The sequence below is a fragment of the Meles meles genome, chromosome 9 (genome assembly GCF_922984935.1).
Source record: "Meles meles chromosome 9, mMelMel3.1 paternal haplotype, whole genome shotgun sequence".
Classification (NCBI taxonomy): domain Eukaryota; kingdom Metazoa; phylum Chordata; class Mammalia; order Carnivora; family Mustelidae; genus Meles; species Meles meles.
Window position 1 is genome coordinate 70024500 of NC_060074.1, and position 17679 is coordinate 70042178.

Genomic DNA, 17679 nt, shown 5'->3' on the forward strand with positions numbered 1-17679 from the left:
GATCCCGCAGATAAGTCTTTACTAATGGCGGAGCCTTTTTGTCCTAATTTAAAACCCACAAGTCTTCTTTAAAATAACAGCGCGGCTTCCCGTGCTTTCTGAAGAGAAACATCAAGATTTAACTCATTTGATTGCTGCAGATAATGATGTGGTTGCCAGATAAGAGGTGCCACACTCAGGGACAGTGACTGGACTAATAAAGGGGGGAATTCGCGCTTAATTCTTTGATTTTTATGTTGAATAACGTACACCACACGCCGCAAGGACAGTGATAAACCCGCAAGACTCTCGGGCGCTGCTCTCCATTAGCCCGCAACTCGACTTTTCCACTCCTAGCCCGGGAATTCATGCAAATCAGCCTGCTAACCCCGGGGCAATACGAACCACTTTCGCGCCATTCGCTCAGGACCGTGCAGCCACGTAAAGAGAGTGTCCTAGAGCCCCCAAAGCGCTGCTTTTCCAAGGCGGACTTTGGGATATTCCAAGGGTGAGGCTTGAGGCCACAATATTTTGGGGGGTCGCTTTTTTCCCCGGTGCGGAGAGGGTCTCGCGCCGGGGCAGGCGGTTACCATAGCTTGCAGGACCTGCGCCCCAACGCGGGAAAGCCGGCCAGAGCCCCGCCCCTCCGGGCCCGGGTCTGCGCGCCCCGCCTGCTGCTGCTCCGGCTCCTTCGGCTCTGCGGGACCGCAGCTCGCAGTGCGTCGCTCTCCAGTCCCAGAGCGCCGGCCTGCCTGGGCGCCAGCCGCCAGCATGGACGCTCGCCGCGTGCGGGTGAGCGCTAGGCTGCTGAATCCGAGGGGCGGGTGCGGTGGGTGCTGGGCGCGGGCCAACTCCTTCCAACTCCGCGGACGGAGTGCTGCTTATCCACCGGTGGCGGTCCTGGGCGGCGCCCTTGTAGGCAAGCCCCAGATTTTATGCATTTCGCCTAATTCGGAGCCCGGGGCTGACCCTGCTGGGCGTGCTCACCCGGCGCGCTGGCGGTCAGAGATTTGAGCAGTTTTCAGGTGGGTTGGCACTCCCGGGAGCCCGAAGCCACGTGCGCCTGAAGTGCACGTGTCCTCCGGGCCGGACAGCTGCTGGAGCTCGCTGGTCCCCCATTGTGTCTCCCGGGTGGAGGGGAGCGCCTCCCGCCCAGCTCCCTAGGGGCTTTGCCCTGCAGCCTTGCAGCCCTTTCCAGCGTGCAGCTTGCGAGCGGGTGCGTGGCTCGCTGCGGCAACACCTAGCGCACTGGGGGGGCCCTTTGGACGCGCTCCCGGCGGGATTTTGCGCCTGCCACACCAGCATCCGCTTTCTAACCGCTGAGGATCGGTGGGTGTGAAGTTTAAAGGTCTCGCAAAATGGTATCTTTAGGACTTGGGTGCGCCCATGGAGGGTAGGCATCTCTAGTTCTGGGCGGCGATGAAGGGCATTTGAAGGACCGGGTGGTCCAAACTGTTCGCAGACCATTTGCTCGTTTCCCACTCCTCCACCCACCAGCCTTACTCGCAGCTGCAGGACGTTGCCCTGAATGGAACGTTACATTTTGCTCTAACGGAAACCGGAACGTAGGGTCTGCCCCAGGAGATGTTAGAAGATGGGGGTTGGGTGGAAAGGAAGAGTGTGACATGCTTAAAATAAATAAAGAGTGACACACGTGGGGAGGCTGTGGTTCCAGTGGGGGTGGGGAGTGGGAGAGGGCGTGCTGGGGGCGTGGTTTCAGAGAAACAGCTCTTGGGTGTAACCCGGCACTGGCTTTTAGGTGGAGAAAGCCAAGTGTAACAGGACTTGGAATCTGACGTGCCTGGGCTCAAGTTTGGGCCATCCTGTTAGGAGTAATCCACTTAACCCCTCACGCCTCAGCTTCCCCGTTAGGTGGGAATAATGATAGCACCTTTCCTGCAAGAATTAAACGTAATGTAAAAACGTGCTTAGTGCCTGGCACGAATAAAACACCTGCTTAGTGGTATTAGTTATTACCTGCCTGCCAGAAAAGTTAATCTCAACCATGACCATTTGACCTTTTCTATGTCTTTTCTTCTAAACCATGCATTTGCCTGCTAACTCTTGGCATGTGCTGACGTGTTAAAGCCCAGCCCAGCGCATGTTTTCCTGTCAGCTTCCAGTAGACTGCCTCCCTTGAGGCTGTCCTGGGCCTCTGCCTGATTGTAGGTAGATTGATGAGTAAATTGCTCCAGTTGTGCAAGGATCATTGAGGTCCTAGGAGATTACAGAATTGGATTCTCCTTCCAACTGTGTCATCTCGGGCACTCTGCTTCACCTCCCTGGAGCCTTGAATTTCCTCACCTGGAAAATGGGGTTCTTGTGAGAGCCCTTCTAATAGGTAGTAGCGTTACCTATTATCACATTTTTCTGCCTTTCTAAAAGGACAAAAGACATGATCATTTTATTTGCAAGAGATTGAAATCAAGTGCAGAGTGTTAAGTGTACGAGGAAGGTCGAGAATGTTCTTTTCACCTGTCACCTCACATCTTGGCTTTATTTTGTGGGACCTATAGCAGAGCGTGCCTTTCAAAATTTTCAGTATGAGGAGTCATTTCTATTGTGTGACTGTATTTAAGAAAATTAAAACAGGAACTAAAAACAATTAGGTCTCATTAAATGTTAAGAAATGCCAGAAATTGGGCGCCTGGGTGGTTCAGTGGGTTAAAGCCTCTGCCTTCCGCTCAGGTCATGATCCCAGAGTCTTGGGATCGAGGCCCGCATTGGGCTCTCTGCTTAGCAGGGAGCCTGTTTCCTCCTCTCTCTCCCTGCCTGCTTCTCTGCCTACTTGTTATCTGTCTGTCAAATAAATAAAATCTTAAAAAAAAATAAATAAAACTTACAAAAAAAAGAAATGCCCGAAATTGCTGTCTTTATCTTGAGATAGATGCTAATTGCATTTTCTGATGAGCAAAGCCAGGCTGTTTGGTGTTTATGAACAAGTAACCTAGGAGTAATTTGTGATTTACAGAAGAACTTATAAAAACTTAAGAATGGTATAGCAAGGATACTTCAGAAAGAGCTGAATGTCATGCTAGGCTGGTAGAATGCTGAGGTGGAATCCGGCATTCTACCTGGGTTCAGAGTGCCGTTTGACCTTTAACTTGCCTCCTTGTGTGTTTGTTCACTTGATTTGTAAGGACTTTTGCTGAAATCGCTATACCCCTTTTGGTTAGAGCAGAACCAGCTTGAAAGCCTGCCATCTTTTTTTTTTTTTTTTAAAGATTTTATTTATTTATTTGACAGACAGAGATCACAAGTAGGCAGAGAGAGAGGAGGAAGCAGGCTCTCCGCGGAGCAGAGAGCCCGATGTGGGGCTCGATCCCAGGACCCTGAGATCATGACCTGAGCCGAAGGCAGAGGCTTTAACCCACTGAGCCACCCAGGCGCCCCGAAAGCCTGCCATCTTGAAGTAGAGGTGCTAGCCAGTTTTTGTAGTTTGGGAAATTAGCATAACAGTACACAGCCCAAAGCTTATATAAAAAGACCTCATTAGCTTGATTTTTGGCTGAGGGAGAGAAATCACTCTACCATTTTGTACTTTTGAAATTTCCTTTTGGAAGTGCAATCTAATCTTCTTAACAGGCAAGTTTTAGGAGGTTAGCATTAAACCCCTTGGGAACTCCATATCTCACACTCTGCTTGGTGGAAAGAGAGAGGTGGGCAGTGAGGTAGTTCTATAGGTGTTTGATTGAATTGATGTCCTTAACAATAATTCCTTCAAAGGGGTCCCCTTTTAAGATTTTACCAGGTTTTGAAAATATTTTTATAGCATTTGCAAATCCTCCTTTTACTCTGTAGGGTATAAGAAATGGATATATCTACTCTGTGCTGTTTGAACTACTAAACTCAAAAATGATGTCTTGCAGTTAGTGTAGTAAGCACCCGACTTAATAGCATTGCCATTTTCATTTGCAGCAAAAGGATCACGGAGTAAAGAAGAATGTAAAGAAATTTAGATATGTGAAGTTGATTTCCATGGAAACATCATCATCCTCTGATGACAGTTGTGACAGCTTTGCTTCTGATAATTTTGCAAACACGGTAAGTGCTGCCTGAGAATAAACAGAATTGAGTCTGCACTACCCACAGTGCCCCAAATGCTTTGTGCGTGATTAAAACCGCTTGCTTTTTGCCTGCATTTCTATACAGCTGCTGGAAAATACAGTATGCATTGTAATTTCATTTCACTTTTTGCTGTGGTTCTAGGTAGTAATTGTTGGAGGTAGATTAGCTACTTATTCTATCTTTTTGAAATGTCGCCTAACCTAACATGCCTGATGATTTGCCATAACAACTCAGAAATCATTTGTAAACCTCTGAACCATTTTTCTTTGTAACAAAAGCTGTTCTCTTGTAGTGCACTTGTAAATGTGATTTGCTCTCTGCACGGTTTATGGAAAATTGGTTCTTGAAAAAGGGAAAAAAATGCACAACCACATTTATTTATTTATTTTACAGAAACCTAAATTCAGGTCAGATATCAGTGAAGAACTGGCAAATGTTTTTTATGAGGACTCTGATAATGAATCTTTCTGCGGCTTTTCAGAAAGTGAGGTGCAAGATGTATTAGACCATTGCGGATTTTTACAGAAATCAAGGCCAGATGTCACTAAAGAACTGGCCAGTATTTTTCATGCCGACTCTGATGATGAATCATTTTGCGGTTTCTCAGAGAGTGAGATACAGGATGGAATGGTGAGTTTGAGAACCCATGTCAAGAAGTACGGTACATTTACAGGCATGACATACTTGGTTAAAAAATTTTTTTTTCTCATAATTTTCATTTTAGTCATGCCAGAAGATTTTGTTGACCTTTTTAAAATTTTAAGAGTTGTTTTCTTCTTTATGTCCTACAATGGTTTTTACTAATATAGTCCTACTTGTAAAGCTTGAACATTTTATAGGCTCTGAAAGTCTTGGAAACTGGGAAGATAAAATTGGCCAACCTCCAGATTTCTGTTGCCACAGAAATCTAGCCTGATTAACCGGAATCCCACATGTCCTCAAGATTAGCTATATTCCTGTTTTAAGTTCCAGTGCCCAGCCCAGTATTGGCCCACCCTGGAGCAGGCCTTTGGTAAATGCTGGTTCCCGTGGTGGATCTAGCCCTCATTTAGAAAAACTTGTGATGACTCATGTTCAGGAGTTCAAGTGCACGGAATGACAGGACCCTTCTTGCTTTCACCTGTGCTCCTTGGCTGCCTTTTCTTGTGCACGCCGCTTTACCTTTAACCTCTGCTGTTTTGCTCAGGCTGCTGCTGCTGCATCTTGGTCCCGCTCTCCCTGAGCATACTGTTTAGTTCTGCAGACTCTGGTTAGCAGGACTGTCTCAACAAAGGAAGCAGTGTGTCACTGAACAGTCAGTGCATGCTCTTCAGCTCACTGTGGTCTGATGGGGATCCATTCCCAGGGACCACACCGATGCTGACATAGTGGGAGCATCTGGCCAAGGAGTGTTTATCACTGTCTGACTTGGTGGTAATGTAGCATTGCCTGTCTAAGAAGGGATGGTGGTCCAAAGCAGTGCACACTGGAGTTCTTGCAGGGGCTGTTCTGTACGCCTGCATGTGACCTAAACATTGTTTAGGTCTTACATCCCACTAGCCCGAGTCATTTCTGGGCAGTATTTCCATTCTTTGTAGATGCTGTTTGTTTCAATTAATAGATACCAATCAATTCAAAGTCTTAAGAACCCATAAAAGTTTGTCATTTTCTCATCATCAGGCACACTAAAAGTACACGAAGAATACTAGAAGTTGTGCAGGTTTTAGACATGTTTGGATGTTAAAAAAAAAACAACAAAAACCAGTGGCTGTTCCATTTCTGGGATTTTATGGGTGATCTATTTTCTTTTCTCAATCATTTTTTTTTTCGGCCATCACCACGATCAATTTAGAATATTTTCATCAGCTCCCCAAAAAACCCTTTCCCCATCAGCATTCACTTCTCATCCTTTCCCAGTACCCTCAGTCAACAATGGACAACCACCAGTCTGTCTGCTACCGTGATAGATTTTCTATTCTGGACACTTCATAGGAATGAAACCGTACACTATGCAGTCTTCTATAACTGACTTCTTTGACTTCATGGAAGGTTTTTGAGGTTCTTCCATGTTGTGGCAGGTGCTAGTACCTAGTATCTTTTTATTGCTAAATAAGAGTTCGTGAATGTATGACATTTTATTTATCGTCTTCATCAGTTGATGGGTTTGGGGGTTGTTGTCACCTTTTGGCTATTGTGAAAAGCACTGCTGTGAACGTTCACATGGAAGTTTTTGTGTGACCATAATACTCTTGGAGTATATGTACGAATGAATCCTGTGGTAACTGGCCTTTTAACAAACTGACAGGCTGTCTTCAGCTGCACCTTGTACATTCCTACCAGCAGTGTATGCGGTTCCAGGTTCTCTACTTCCTTGCCATACTTGCTATTGATTCAGCTCCACTAGTGGGTAATGAAGCAGTATCTTGTGATTCTGATTGGCTTTTCCCTGATGGCTAATTTTACTATATTTTAATCTCAAACACATTTTTAAGTTTTAAATTTACAGTAAGTAGAGTAGAGAGGTACCTCAAGTAGTCAAATTCATAGAGACAGAAAGTAGAATGGTGGTTACCAGAGGTTGAGGGGAGTGGGGAGTTATTGTTGAATGGGTGCAGAGTTTGGGGAAGATGAAAAAGTCCTGGAGATAGATGGTGGTGATGGTTGTACAACAGTGCGAATGTCCTTCATGCTACTGAACTGCCACTTACAAATGGTTAAAATGGTGAATTTCATGTTAGGCTTATTTGCTGCAAATTTTTTAAAGAGTAGATTAGAGCACTAAGGCACATTTAACATATTTAATGCCAAGCACTGAAACCATGTTTGTGGGAGAACACATGCTTGTTTTTATAGGCATTTTTTTTTAAAAATGAAAGATCTATTTTTGAATTTAAAAGGGAACTGGTATTTTCACATTAACAAAACAACCAAACAAAACAGACTCAGGACCACTGACGTAACTGAGGGCTATGAAGATGGCTTATAAAGACGTGTCTCAGATAGGCTAGAGGAGTTAAATTACCCTGATTATTGTATTTATTTATAATTCATGATTTGTTGCCCAGAGCTGTCAGTTAAACTTGATTAATTAATTAAAGTATTCCATTAAAATTTATTTGCTGTCAGTGTCTTTTGTTCAGAAGGGATTTTGTAGTCATAGTGGTGCAGCCTGTCGGACAATCAACAAGTCGTTAATGACAACACTGTTCCTGATTCACTAGAGACTGCAGTCAGACCACGCTGGCTATAGGACCCGTAGCCAGTGCCGAAGGTCCGGATCCCTCCGGGTGGCCATGAAGTTCCCAACTCAAAACACAAGGGGAGCCACCAACAAAAGAGCAGTGCCCTCCAAGCCCCCTGAGAATTCTGTGACTGATTCTAGTTCTGATTCAGAAGATGAAAATGGAATGAATTTTTTGGAGAAAAGAGCTTTAAATATAAAGCAAAACAAAGCAATGGTAGGTATCTGACTTTATGCTAACACTGACCCTTCCCACCCTTTCTGTAAGCTGCTCATTGCTCATACCTATGTTCTAAGAATTATTTTCAGTGTAACTGTGAAGTCTTCACAATGTGTGCTTTAAAATGTGCTTCTTTTCCTAAATTAATTTCTCTTTTTTAATCTGTTAAAAGTCTTGGTAGATGTGTAAGTGAAATCAGAAACTCAAGACATGCTACTATAATTTCCAGAAGTTGCTTTTTTCTTCAGCAGTTATTCTAAACTAATAATTTCTGTTGAATTTCCTCCCCTTTTAGCTTGCAAAACTAATGTCAGAGTTAGAAAGCTTCCCTGGCTCATTCCCTGGAAGGCGTTCCCTCCCAGGTCCCAGTACAGTAAGTATAAATCCTTGTTTATATTATAGTATTTTGGGACAGGTCTAAGATAGATTTTTTATTTTATTTTATTTTTAAGATTCTATGTATTTACTAGAGAGAGAGAGAGAGAAAACACGAGCAGGGGGAGGGGCAGAAGGAGAGGGAGAAGCAGACTCCCTGTTGAGCAGGGAGCCCAAGGCCCAGGCTCCATCCCAGGACCTCAGCTGAAGGCAACCGCTTAACCAACTGAGCCACCCAAGCCCCCCTAGATTTATTATTTTCAAATCCAATTTCCTTATTTTGTGTAGTCCTCCAGACAAAGAAGTAGAGAAAACTTAACAGATCTCTGGGACCTCTTCTGTGCATGCTGGGGCAGGTGTGGCCTCTCCAAGCCATGCTTCTGCAGAGCTTAAACCCCTTTTGTCTGGCTATTTCTCTCCTTCCCAACTAGACTAAGCCCCTCAAGGGCAGGGAGCAAAGATTGAATTTTTTTTTTTTTTCCTGTATCCCCAGCATTAGGATATTCCTTCTACATAAGATAAGTAATAATAGAAGTTTTTAATAACCGAGCATGAGAGGAAAAAAAGGAAAAGACAATTTTTTAAATAAGTCATGGCCTAATATATGTGATTATCTTCTGAGGAATTTAGCTGGTACAACTAAAGGGAGATTGATGTGTCTGCTGTGGTACAAAAGGGAAGAGTTCCTTTCCCCACCTCTCCCTGAGGAGAAAGGAAAGAAGCAAGCAAGGAACAGGAGAAGGAAAACCATACATACATTTCTCTCTTGTGCCATGTAGAAATACTGAGTATGTTTCAGGGCTCAAGAGATATTGTAGAAAGTTTTTTTGTTTGTGTTTTTTTGTTTTGTTTTGGAAAATGAGATCTATTCTTAAGTGGAGGAATAAGGATCATCCCTCAGTCTGAGAGGAATGGCTTGGTGTTAGCAGAATTACAACAGCTGTATCATTTTGGGGCTCACTTTCTGTGCATTATGGAAAGGACAGGATTAGGAAATGGAGCTCTCGTTTTACTTAAACAAAAATGTGCTTAAGGAGAAGGTGCCACTTCTCTTCATTCTGGATTAAATGGGTTGCATCACATGTGTTTTACTTAGCAGTCAAAGACACCACGCAGGCGTACATTCCCAGGTGTTGCTTCCAGGAGAAACCCTGAACGAAGAGCTCGTCCTCTTACCAGATCAAGGTCCCGGATCCTTGGGTCCCTTAGTGCTCTACCCACAGAGGAGGAGGAGGAAGAGGAGGAGGATAAGTACATGCTGGTGAGGAAGAGGAAAACCATGGACAGCTACATGGATGTGAGTTCTCCACATTTGTGCTTGCTCTTCTGTTGGCCCAGTATCCAACACACAACACAAGGACCCACACAGCCTCAAAACCAGATGACCTGTAATAAACCTTCTCAAATCATTCAGAATTGTTAATGTCATATAAACTTATTTGTGTTTTGTTAGCGGGTGAGAAGATCAAAGCTTGCTTGCTTTTTTTTTTTTAAGATTCTATTTTTAAGTACTCTCTGCATCCAACATGGGGCTCAAATTTATAACCCCAAGATCAACAGTCACATGTTCTACCAACTGAGCCACCCAGCCCCCTCCCCACAACTTTGATTTCAAGATTTTATTTTTAAGTGGCCAAAGCTTTCTTCAGCTTCTCTTTCCATGATGTCCCATTATCTTTAGTAAGTGTAACAACTTGCCCCTTCTCCATAAGCTCTCAGAAAGATTTCTAGGCTGAATTCTTTGTGAAGAAATTACAAATCCTGTATCTGGGATTCAGAGCTGGGAAGAGCCAGTAAGAGCACCATTCCGTGATTTTTGTCATGCAGGAAGAGGACATGCCCAGAAGTCGTCGTGTCGGATCCATGACCCTTCCGCATATAATTCGCCCCGTGGAAGAAATCACAGAGGAAGAGCTGGAGAACATCTGCAACAACTCTCGGGAGAAGATCTATAACCGTTCATTGGTACAAAGCTCTATACGTTTCATCTGTGAACATGAACATCTGTGAGAGAAAAGATAGCTTCTATCCTTAGAGTTTTGCTAATGTTAAAGGTCTTAGCATATGGGATACTATTCCTGTGTGTTTTTTCACATAAGGTTAGTTTTTTAGCATCCTTGGGATACACATCTCTTAATCTGCAGGAGTAGTATTTGCTTAGTAAGCCTTTGGTAGCATTTGATCTTTTAATTTAGAAATGGATTCAATATATATTTACTGTGTATATGTCTACATACACAGGTGCTAGGATATAGTGGTGTGCTAAAAATAAAGATTTGGGTATGGCTTTTTTGCATAAGATATTTTCTTGCAGAAAACTAGTTTTGTTAATATTAACTGTTGCATCTGCCAATTGAATGAAATCCACCATACTTAATCATTTTTCATGCCTTTGGCATACCCATGTGTATATAGATTTGACATAGGATTGAAAGACCAATTGTCAAGACACCATCTACAAAGGATATTCTTTATGCCATTTTTCTATACAGAAAGCGGTGTTCTGTTCTTTTTTCCCATCTTATTTCCCTATTTGTAGGGATCTACTTGCCATCAATGCCGCCAGAAAACTATTGATACCAAAACAAACTGCAGAAACCCAGAGTGCTGGGGTGTTCGAGGCCAATTCTGTGGTCCCTGCCTTCGCAACCGTTACGGTGAAGAGGTCAAGGATGCTCTGCTGGATCCAGTAGGTGCCCTGAAGGGTGGTCCTGTGGGCTTGAAGGTCAGCCATGAGTAGAAAGGGCCAGAAAGGTTAACAGGAAAAGGATGGAGCCCTTATTGTTGTGGGGTGCACATTTCAGGGGAGGCTGATGAATTCATAGTGTTAGTGCTGGATAAGTATGAGGTCCCCTGCCCCCCTCAGAGTGTGTGGTTGGGACCAGGCCATTCAAGGGAAATTGACTCTACCCCTGCTAGTTGCTGTGTAACCTCTGCTGGATTTTCTAAGAAAGCATCAGGAGGACTAATGGAAATTAATCCTATTAAGCTTTTGCTGTTACTTAAAAAAAATTTCTTTTAATGCAATTGATGATGCCTCTCTTAGAGGTTAAATAAGAATGGATAAGTAAGGGGAGGAAAGTAAGACTGGATTTAACTGTGCCTTTTCACAATTCTTCAGAACTGGCACTGCCCACCTTGCCGCAGGATCTGCAACTGCAGTTTCTGCCGGCAGCGAGACGGGCGGTGTGCGACCGGGGTGCTCGTGTATCTAGCCAAATACCATGGCTTTGGGAATGTGCACGCTTACTTGAAAAGGTAAATGGCCGGGTATTCTCTCTTCCACACCCAAATCTTACCTTCATGTGTGTGTCTTAATAAAAAGATGATAGAAGTGAAAGCAGTGGTTATCTCCAGGTGGTGAGGACTGCAGGTTTTGACTGGAGAGAGGCACACTGGGAGTCTTCGAATGTTGGAAATGTTTTCTGTCTTCCTCTGGGTGGTGGTGACGTGTGTGCGTGTGTACGTGAAAATGCCCATTGTATACTTCAGATGTGTGCATTTAACTATATATACTGTAGCTCAATGAAAACATTTTGAAAACTGAATTTGGCTTTCCAAAGAAATTTCTCAGGTCGAAAACCATATCCTGACCTGTTCCTTCTCTCTTTCAGTCTGAAACAGGAATTCGAAATGCAAGCATAGCGTTTGGAAGATCCACTTTCCATCTTTCACTGCGCTGATCTTCCTAAAGTTACTGGTTTTGTCACATGATTGCAACCCGCGAGTTAAGAATTTTGATGATCAGTTTTATAGGAAATGCATATCAAGTTAATCTCATTAGACCTACTGGTCTCTGAGCATCACTGAGGTATATCGCTAGCTATACTTCGCCCTCCTGCAGTTCCTCCTTTGCTTCCCCCCAACACACCCCATACCATCCCCCTCTATTTCCAGTGGTTCTCTCCCACCATTTTGTTTCTGAATTCTCTTTAAATGGCAATTATAGGAAAGCATGTTTGGTTTAATTGGCATCGAAATAGCTCTGGAATCCACCCATAAAACCAAGCACTTAGAAACACAGTAGTAATGTTAGCTAACTACATCTATTGAATTCCAGAGAACAGCCCTCTAACTTGTTTACGAGAAAGCAGTATAATTTTAGATTTAGCGTTCACACTAGTTGATGTTTTTTTAACAATCAAGGCACACAAGTCTTAAAACCATGTGGAAAAATTGGGTAATTGTTGGAAAGTGGAGTATATTACTTTGGATGCCTCTCTTGAGACTATTCCACGTTTTGCGCTTCTTGTATAAGTTGTCCTGGGTGAGACATAGTTGCTGCTGCTTTCTTCCACTACAAGGTTAAGTGATGCATCTGGATCTGGCAGTCACCGCCCAAAGGTCCAAGGGCAGGGCTCTATTCAAAATCATTGTAGAAAAGACATTCCGGGGAGTTAGAGGGTGAGGCTTCAGGAATAGGCTGACTTGAATTCATGCTGAAAAACTTCAGCATAACAGTAGTTTGCCAAGTTAATTTGGTTTATATGTAAGGTGTTTCAAAGTAATTCCTGATCATTTTGCATGGAAAATTAATAATGATACAAGTCTACTACTACTAGTCTTGGCAGTGTTTGCTTTCTTGAAGTTATAAACTAGGCACAGGGTTCATGTTCAGCTCTTAAGCACTTTTATAACAATGAGAAGTGCCTTTTTAGAACTGGGTGACTTTCCACAGTTTGTTAACTTGCCATCTCTGCCCTTGGCAGATATCAAGTGTTGTGCCCCACCCCCCTCTCCTTTTGCATTAATCAAATCGTTTTGTAGAGGTGGAATCTTAAGTGTTTGTGTGTCCATTTTCTTTGCATGTGCAGCCTTTCGCTGTGCCCTTTCAGTGTTTGATGCCTAATTGGACATTGAATCAATAAATGTAAATAGAGCTTTTGATTTGTAATGCTTTTTATACAAAGTTTTTTTATTTTAATAATAAAACATTTTATTCTATCCTGTCTGCTTTTTTTTTTTTTTAATTCTTTAATACTAATTTTTACTGGACTGACTCCTATTTTTTTCCTTCGTATTTAAACAAAAGACCATTTCTACCTTTTGACTTGAGTTTCTGGAGGTCAAGAGCCAGCTCCTTTGAACAGGACCTAGCTTGGTGATACAGCCAACCTGTAGCTGTGATCAGAAAATCACCTGAGACAGCTACATCCCAAGATAGAAAATAATAAAAGCTCATGAGGTTTTACAATATTGTTTTCCTTCACCATTTGCTAACCCAAAATCAAGCCAGGTATTGTGTTTCACAATACCTGGCTTGATTTTATCAACCATTTGAATATCTAAGGCATGCTGTACCTTGGGGCCTGTTGCAGGACAAAGAAAAGCAAAAGACAAAAGCATGGTCTAAAAGCTCTCATAACCCAATTTAGACCAGAGTTGGAAAACTATAGCCCATGGGTCAAATTCTACCATAGCTGATATTCACATGGCACTTTTACCAAGTATTATATATTTAGAAAGTTGTAAAAAAAAAAAAAGCAAGTAGCACTATGGCCCACAAAGACAAATGTTTACAATCTGACATTTCACTGTAGGTTTGCAGACATATGCTCTAGACTTATGTCAGAAATCCTGTTCACTCCCACATATTCAGAGGAAAGATGAAACTATATGAAGTTATACAAACTGGTGTTCTGGATAGATGCAAAAGGAGCAGGTATTTCTTCTAACACTTGGGAATCTTAACCCCAATTCTAATTCAACCCATTTTTAGGGAGGTAATTGGGAAGGTTAAATTTTGGGGAGTTTGTAAAATTGATGGCAGTTGGGAACATTTTTGGCATTACCATGGTTTTTTGTTGTTGTTTTAAGATTTTATTATTTGAGGGAGAGCAGGAAAGGAGAGGGAAGCAGGAGAAGCAGACTTTGCCTAGCAGAGAGCCCAATATGGAACTTCATCCTGGGACTTCAGGATCATGACCTGAGCCAAAGGCAGTCACTTAACCAATTGAGCCACCCAGGCACCAGCATTACCGTGCTTTAATATGAAGTGGAACTAATGTGGTTCAAGAATAGTGACTAGCAGCAGCTGATTCTGAGACACCCTTAAAAGGTGGACAGACTAGTGGAAGAACTAAAAGTTCTGAGTAGGAATGAGAAAAGGAAAAGGCATTTTCTCAGCATCAGGTGTTTTATAGTACTGATGGACCCATGGGTTTTGTAATGGCTCCGGTCTTATAAAAAAGAAACCCATCAGTTGAGCAGTCAGCTGTGCCTCGCGGCCAGGAACTTGATCCCACACACCCCAGTGCAAAGCTTCACACACCATCCTTAGAGTTGAAAGAACTTGGAATTATAAGAGAAGTCTGTGTACTGGCTGAGTGGTCACTTACAGAGGGATGAAGTGGAAGGAGCGCGTGCCTCCAATGCCAGGCCAGCCGAGCTTCACCGGCCTGTAGGTAATGGAGAACCTCCCCAGGTCGCGGCCACTTATCTCGGGCTTGATACCCACCTGGCTGGAAGTCTTGCTGTCGTAGATACCCACCTTGCCGTCCACCATCCCTGCGGGACAGGTGCGCCTTAGTCTCCTGGGGCCCCTCTGTGGGCGGCGCCTCTTGCGCCTCGCGCAGGCGCTCAGCCTCAGGGGTAGCTCCCTGTGCAGCCCCGCGTGCCCTCAGGGCGGCCACGCAGCCGCTGGGCTCCCAAAGAGGTGTTGCTCCTCGATGGAATAAGTCCAGGAGCTAGGCCCTTGAGCAGGTGCATGAGCTGCTGCAGGGGCAAGTCCAGAAGCCAGCCAAGTCACCCGCAGCAGTAGGTGAACTTGAGGGAGGTCCGGTGCTGCTTTGGCTCCACTTCCGGCATCTTGTTGGCTTTTCGGAAAAGGTGAGAGAACTCAAGCTTTTTTGGTTATTTTTGTTGTTTTTAAGATTTTTATGTATTTATTTGACAGAGAGCTAGAGAAAGCACAACCAGGGGGAGCGGCAGAGTGTGAGGTAGAAGCAAGCTCACCACGGAGGAGGGAACGGAGTGCGGGGCTCTAACCCGCACCCCTGTCCCCCCATCACCACCTGAGCCGGCGCTTAACGGACTGAGTCACCCAGGAGCCCCAGAGAGAGAACTCAAGTTTTGACAATTAGATGCGAAGAGTACTTCACAGCATTTATGCTCCAGGAATAGTCTTTACACTTGTCTCTCCAGCCTGGGTTCCCGAGGTAGAGAGGTTTTCCACCTTTACCTTCACGGACGAAGGGTTTGAGGAATGGAATAGACTGTAGTCATAGCCTGCAGTGGTTTGATAATGAAGAGGGGCAAAGGCAGTAGGAGACGCTGCAAGAGGGGCATATTTGTGTCTTATTTTGCTTTTAAAAGAAGTGAGAGGGAGCTCTTGATGGCTCAAGGTCAGGTGGAAAATTGGGTTATTTGCATACCAGGGGAATGGAGTAAGTGTTCAGTGCTGTGAAGCGTAGCTGCAAAGTATTAGGTTCTGAGAGGAAAGTGATAGCAAGTCCTGAGGGGAATAAAAGGTGAGCAAATGTTATTTTATCATAATGTTAACCATACATTTGTGGGGTAGTATCTTAAGGATGAGGAAGTAAATCCAGAGAAGTTGAGAAAAATGCCCAATGCCACATAGCTAAAATGTCAGAGCTAGAGGGTTGCTCCAGACTTTATCTATTTTTTTTTTTTTAAACTAAGCCGAGCTTGCCTGTCTTAGAAAAGCAGGAGGTGTTAATCAGGTTCTGTCAGTGAGAACAAGGGCAAACTGGGTGCCAAGGTGGCTTTTGCAGAAACTGTTAAGCAGAGGGAGACGGAAGGTCGGGGAGGGGGCTGAGAGAGCCTCTGTGGTCAGGGATAGTGGGAAACCCCGGTATTGGATCATCCAGCAGGGACCTTGGCAACTCCTGAGGCTTTTACCTGTAGGGCATTAAATTCCTGTGGGTAGAAGACAGCCTTTTAAATAATCACAACATTGAGGGAGGCTAAGAGAAGAGGGGACAAGAACTTGCAAAGGAGGTGTTGCTGAGACAGTGAAGAAGGCACTAAAGCTTGGAGTGGCTGCAGGAAGCTGAGGAATTTGCTTAGAGATGTAAGAAGTGGACTCTTGGTTGCAGAGAAACTGACATGTTCCAGACACGCGCCTCCATCCACTATAATATCCAGGTGATGAAAGACTTGTTTGAAAGAGCAAGAAACAAAGGAGACACCCTTTAGGGCTAAAAACCACTAAGATTTTGGTTTTTTCAGTCTCCCTTGCATTTTGTTTTATAGGGTAGTATTTCTACTACAGGTACAACTTCTTTAGCATTAAGGAGGTCAAAACATTTTAAATGGCTATCCATTTAATAATTTTTTAATAATAATAATATCCATTATTATATGGATGATACATATTTTACTTACATAGCTTCCAAAATTGGGGTATCTGAATTAATAATCTTTTGCTATTATGAGTCATGTTGTAGTTAAAATAGAGTTCTAGAAAGTAAAGTAACCCTTAGTTACAGAGATGAAGGAAGGCTGTAGCTTAGGAATTTTGGAGAGTGTGGGCTGTTCTGTAGACCTAGGCTGGTAAACTTAGGTGCTGCACACGGATGGGAGGAGAGGAGGTGAGCTACTTGATTAGACGCCAGAATAAGAGGCATGGTTCACTGTAGGTGGACTCCACCTGTAGGATTACAGAAATGCATTGCTGGCCAAATAAGAAGCAATGTTTTATGTAATCCTATGCATTAAATTTAAGGAAGTTTATTGGAAGTGTTCACATGAAACTACCTGCTGGTAATGCTTGATTGCAGCAGTGCTCAGTGCAACTTTATAAATATTTGCCAGAGGAAGAAAACTAGAGTTGGTTGAGCACCTCCTAGGTGTTGAGGCACATTGCTCAATACGGTATGTATGTTAGCTTTTCATAGCAGGTGTTTTAGAGATGAAGAGACCCAGTGAGGTTAAGTACCTTCTAAAGACTTATGAGCCCAGGCATGTTTGTTCCCCTAGCCTAAGAAAGGAGATAATAGATCAAACACTGGACTTCTGATGCACCTGTCTATGTCCCTTGATCATAATGCGTAATCCCTGCCACCTATAGTTATGTATTTATTTTAGTTTTTCCTTTTGTAAGATCATGAAGCTCTTGAGAGCAAGACCATCTTTGATCCAAATCCCCTTAAGATGTAGTAGGTACTCAGTAAATGTTTTTTAAATATTTATCAGAGGATGAGTTGAGTGTCCCAGGCAGGATATTTCCTTAGATTTGGGTACAGAGAACTAAAGTTATGGTAGAGCAGAAATGAGTAGGTCCTAACATTGAAAGCATTAATTGCTGTGAGGCAAAACCTTTTTAAAACAGTTAGCTTGCTATCTAGCTGCCATGGTCAATTCATTTAAATGTATGTATTTCTAATATATTTTCTGTGCAAAAATATAATTTATTGCAATATATATATATATATATAATTTATTTCATCATACTAACTTTGAAAGAATACCTCTATTCTACTGGTTAATGTATTTGTATTATTGAGCTACAAATAAGCTACAAATTGAGCCACAAAAAAAAATTTTATTTTTAAGTAATCTCTACACCCAACATAAGGCCTCAAACTCACAACCTGGAGATCAAGAGTCACCTGCTCTACCAACTGAGCCAGATAGACACCCCTAAATAGATAATTCTAGATACAGTAGCTCTAAGTGTTTACCAGGTGTTGGGGGAAAACTTTTGGTGGCAAAAATTGAGTGCATAGAACTTTTTTTTTTTTTAAGAGAAAAGAGAGAGGTCTACTTCATGTGCCCATCGCTAACTTCAACAGTAATAAACTCATGGTCTGGGAGCCTGGATGGCTCAGTCCTTAAGCAGCTGCCTTCATCTCAG

General features: G+C 43.2%; 1 protein-coding gene across 4 annotated transcripts; it reads left to right on the plus strand.

The window, feature by feature from the left end:
- The first annotated feature begins 612 nt into the window (after positions 1-612).
- Positions 613-12806, plus strand: CDCA7 (cell division cycle associated 7). Of its 4 annotated transcripts, none has more exons than XM_046018303.1 (10): positions 613-771; positions 3898-4023; positions 4441-4677; positions 7248-7484; positions 7783-7860; positions 8959-9159; positions 9690-9827; positions 10402-10551; positions 10984-11120; positions 11477-12806. In XM_046018303.1, exons 1-10 carry the CDS (start codon positions 751-753, stop codon positions 11505-11507), a joined length of 1356 nt encoding a protein of 451 aa, XP_045874259.1. In that variant the 5' UTR covers positions 613-750; the 3' UTR covers positions 11508-12806. The 4 variants fall into 4 exon arrangements, with proteins under 4 accessions (XP_045874259.1, XP_045874260.1, XP_045874262.1 ...); XM_046018304.1 differs by having other exon boundaries at positions 8962-9159; XM_046018305.1 differs by lacking the exon at positions 613-771 and adding an exon at positions 856-1004.
- Positions 12807-17679: the final 4873 nt, after the last annotated feature.

Bases quoted from the DNA above. Each gene is read 5' to 3' on its own strand.
- CDCA7 (XM_046018303.1), top strand. From the start codon at position 751: ATGGACGCTCGCCGCGTGCGG. The intron at 4,024-4,440 runs GTAAGTGCTGCC...TTTATTTTACAG, and splicing joins CTGATAATTTTGCAAACACG to AAACCTAAATTCAGGTCAGA. The intron at 4,678-7,247 runs GTGAGTTTGAGA...CTGATTCACTAG, and splicing joins GTGAGATACAGGATGGAATG to AGACTGCAGTCAGACCACGC.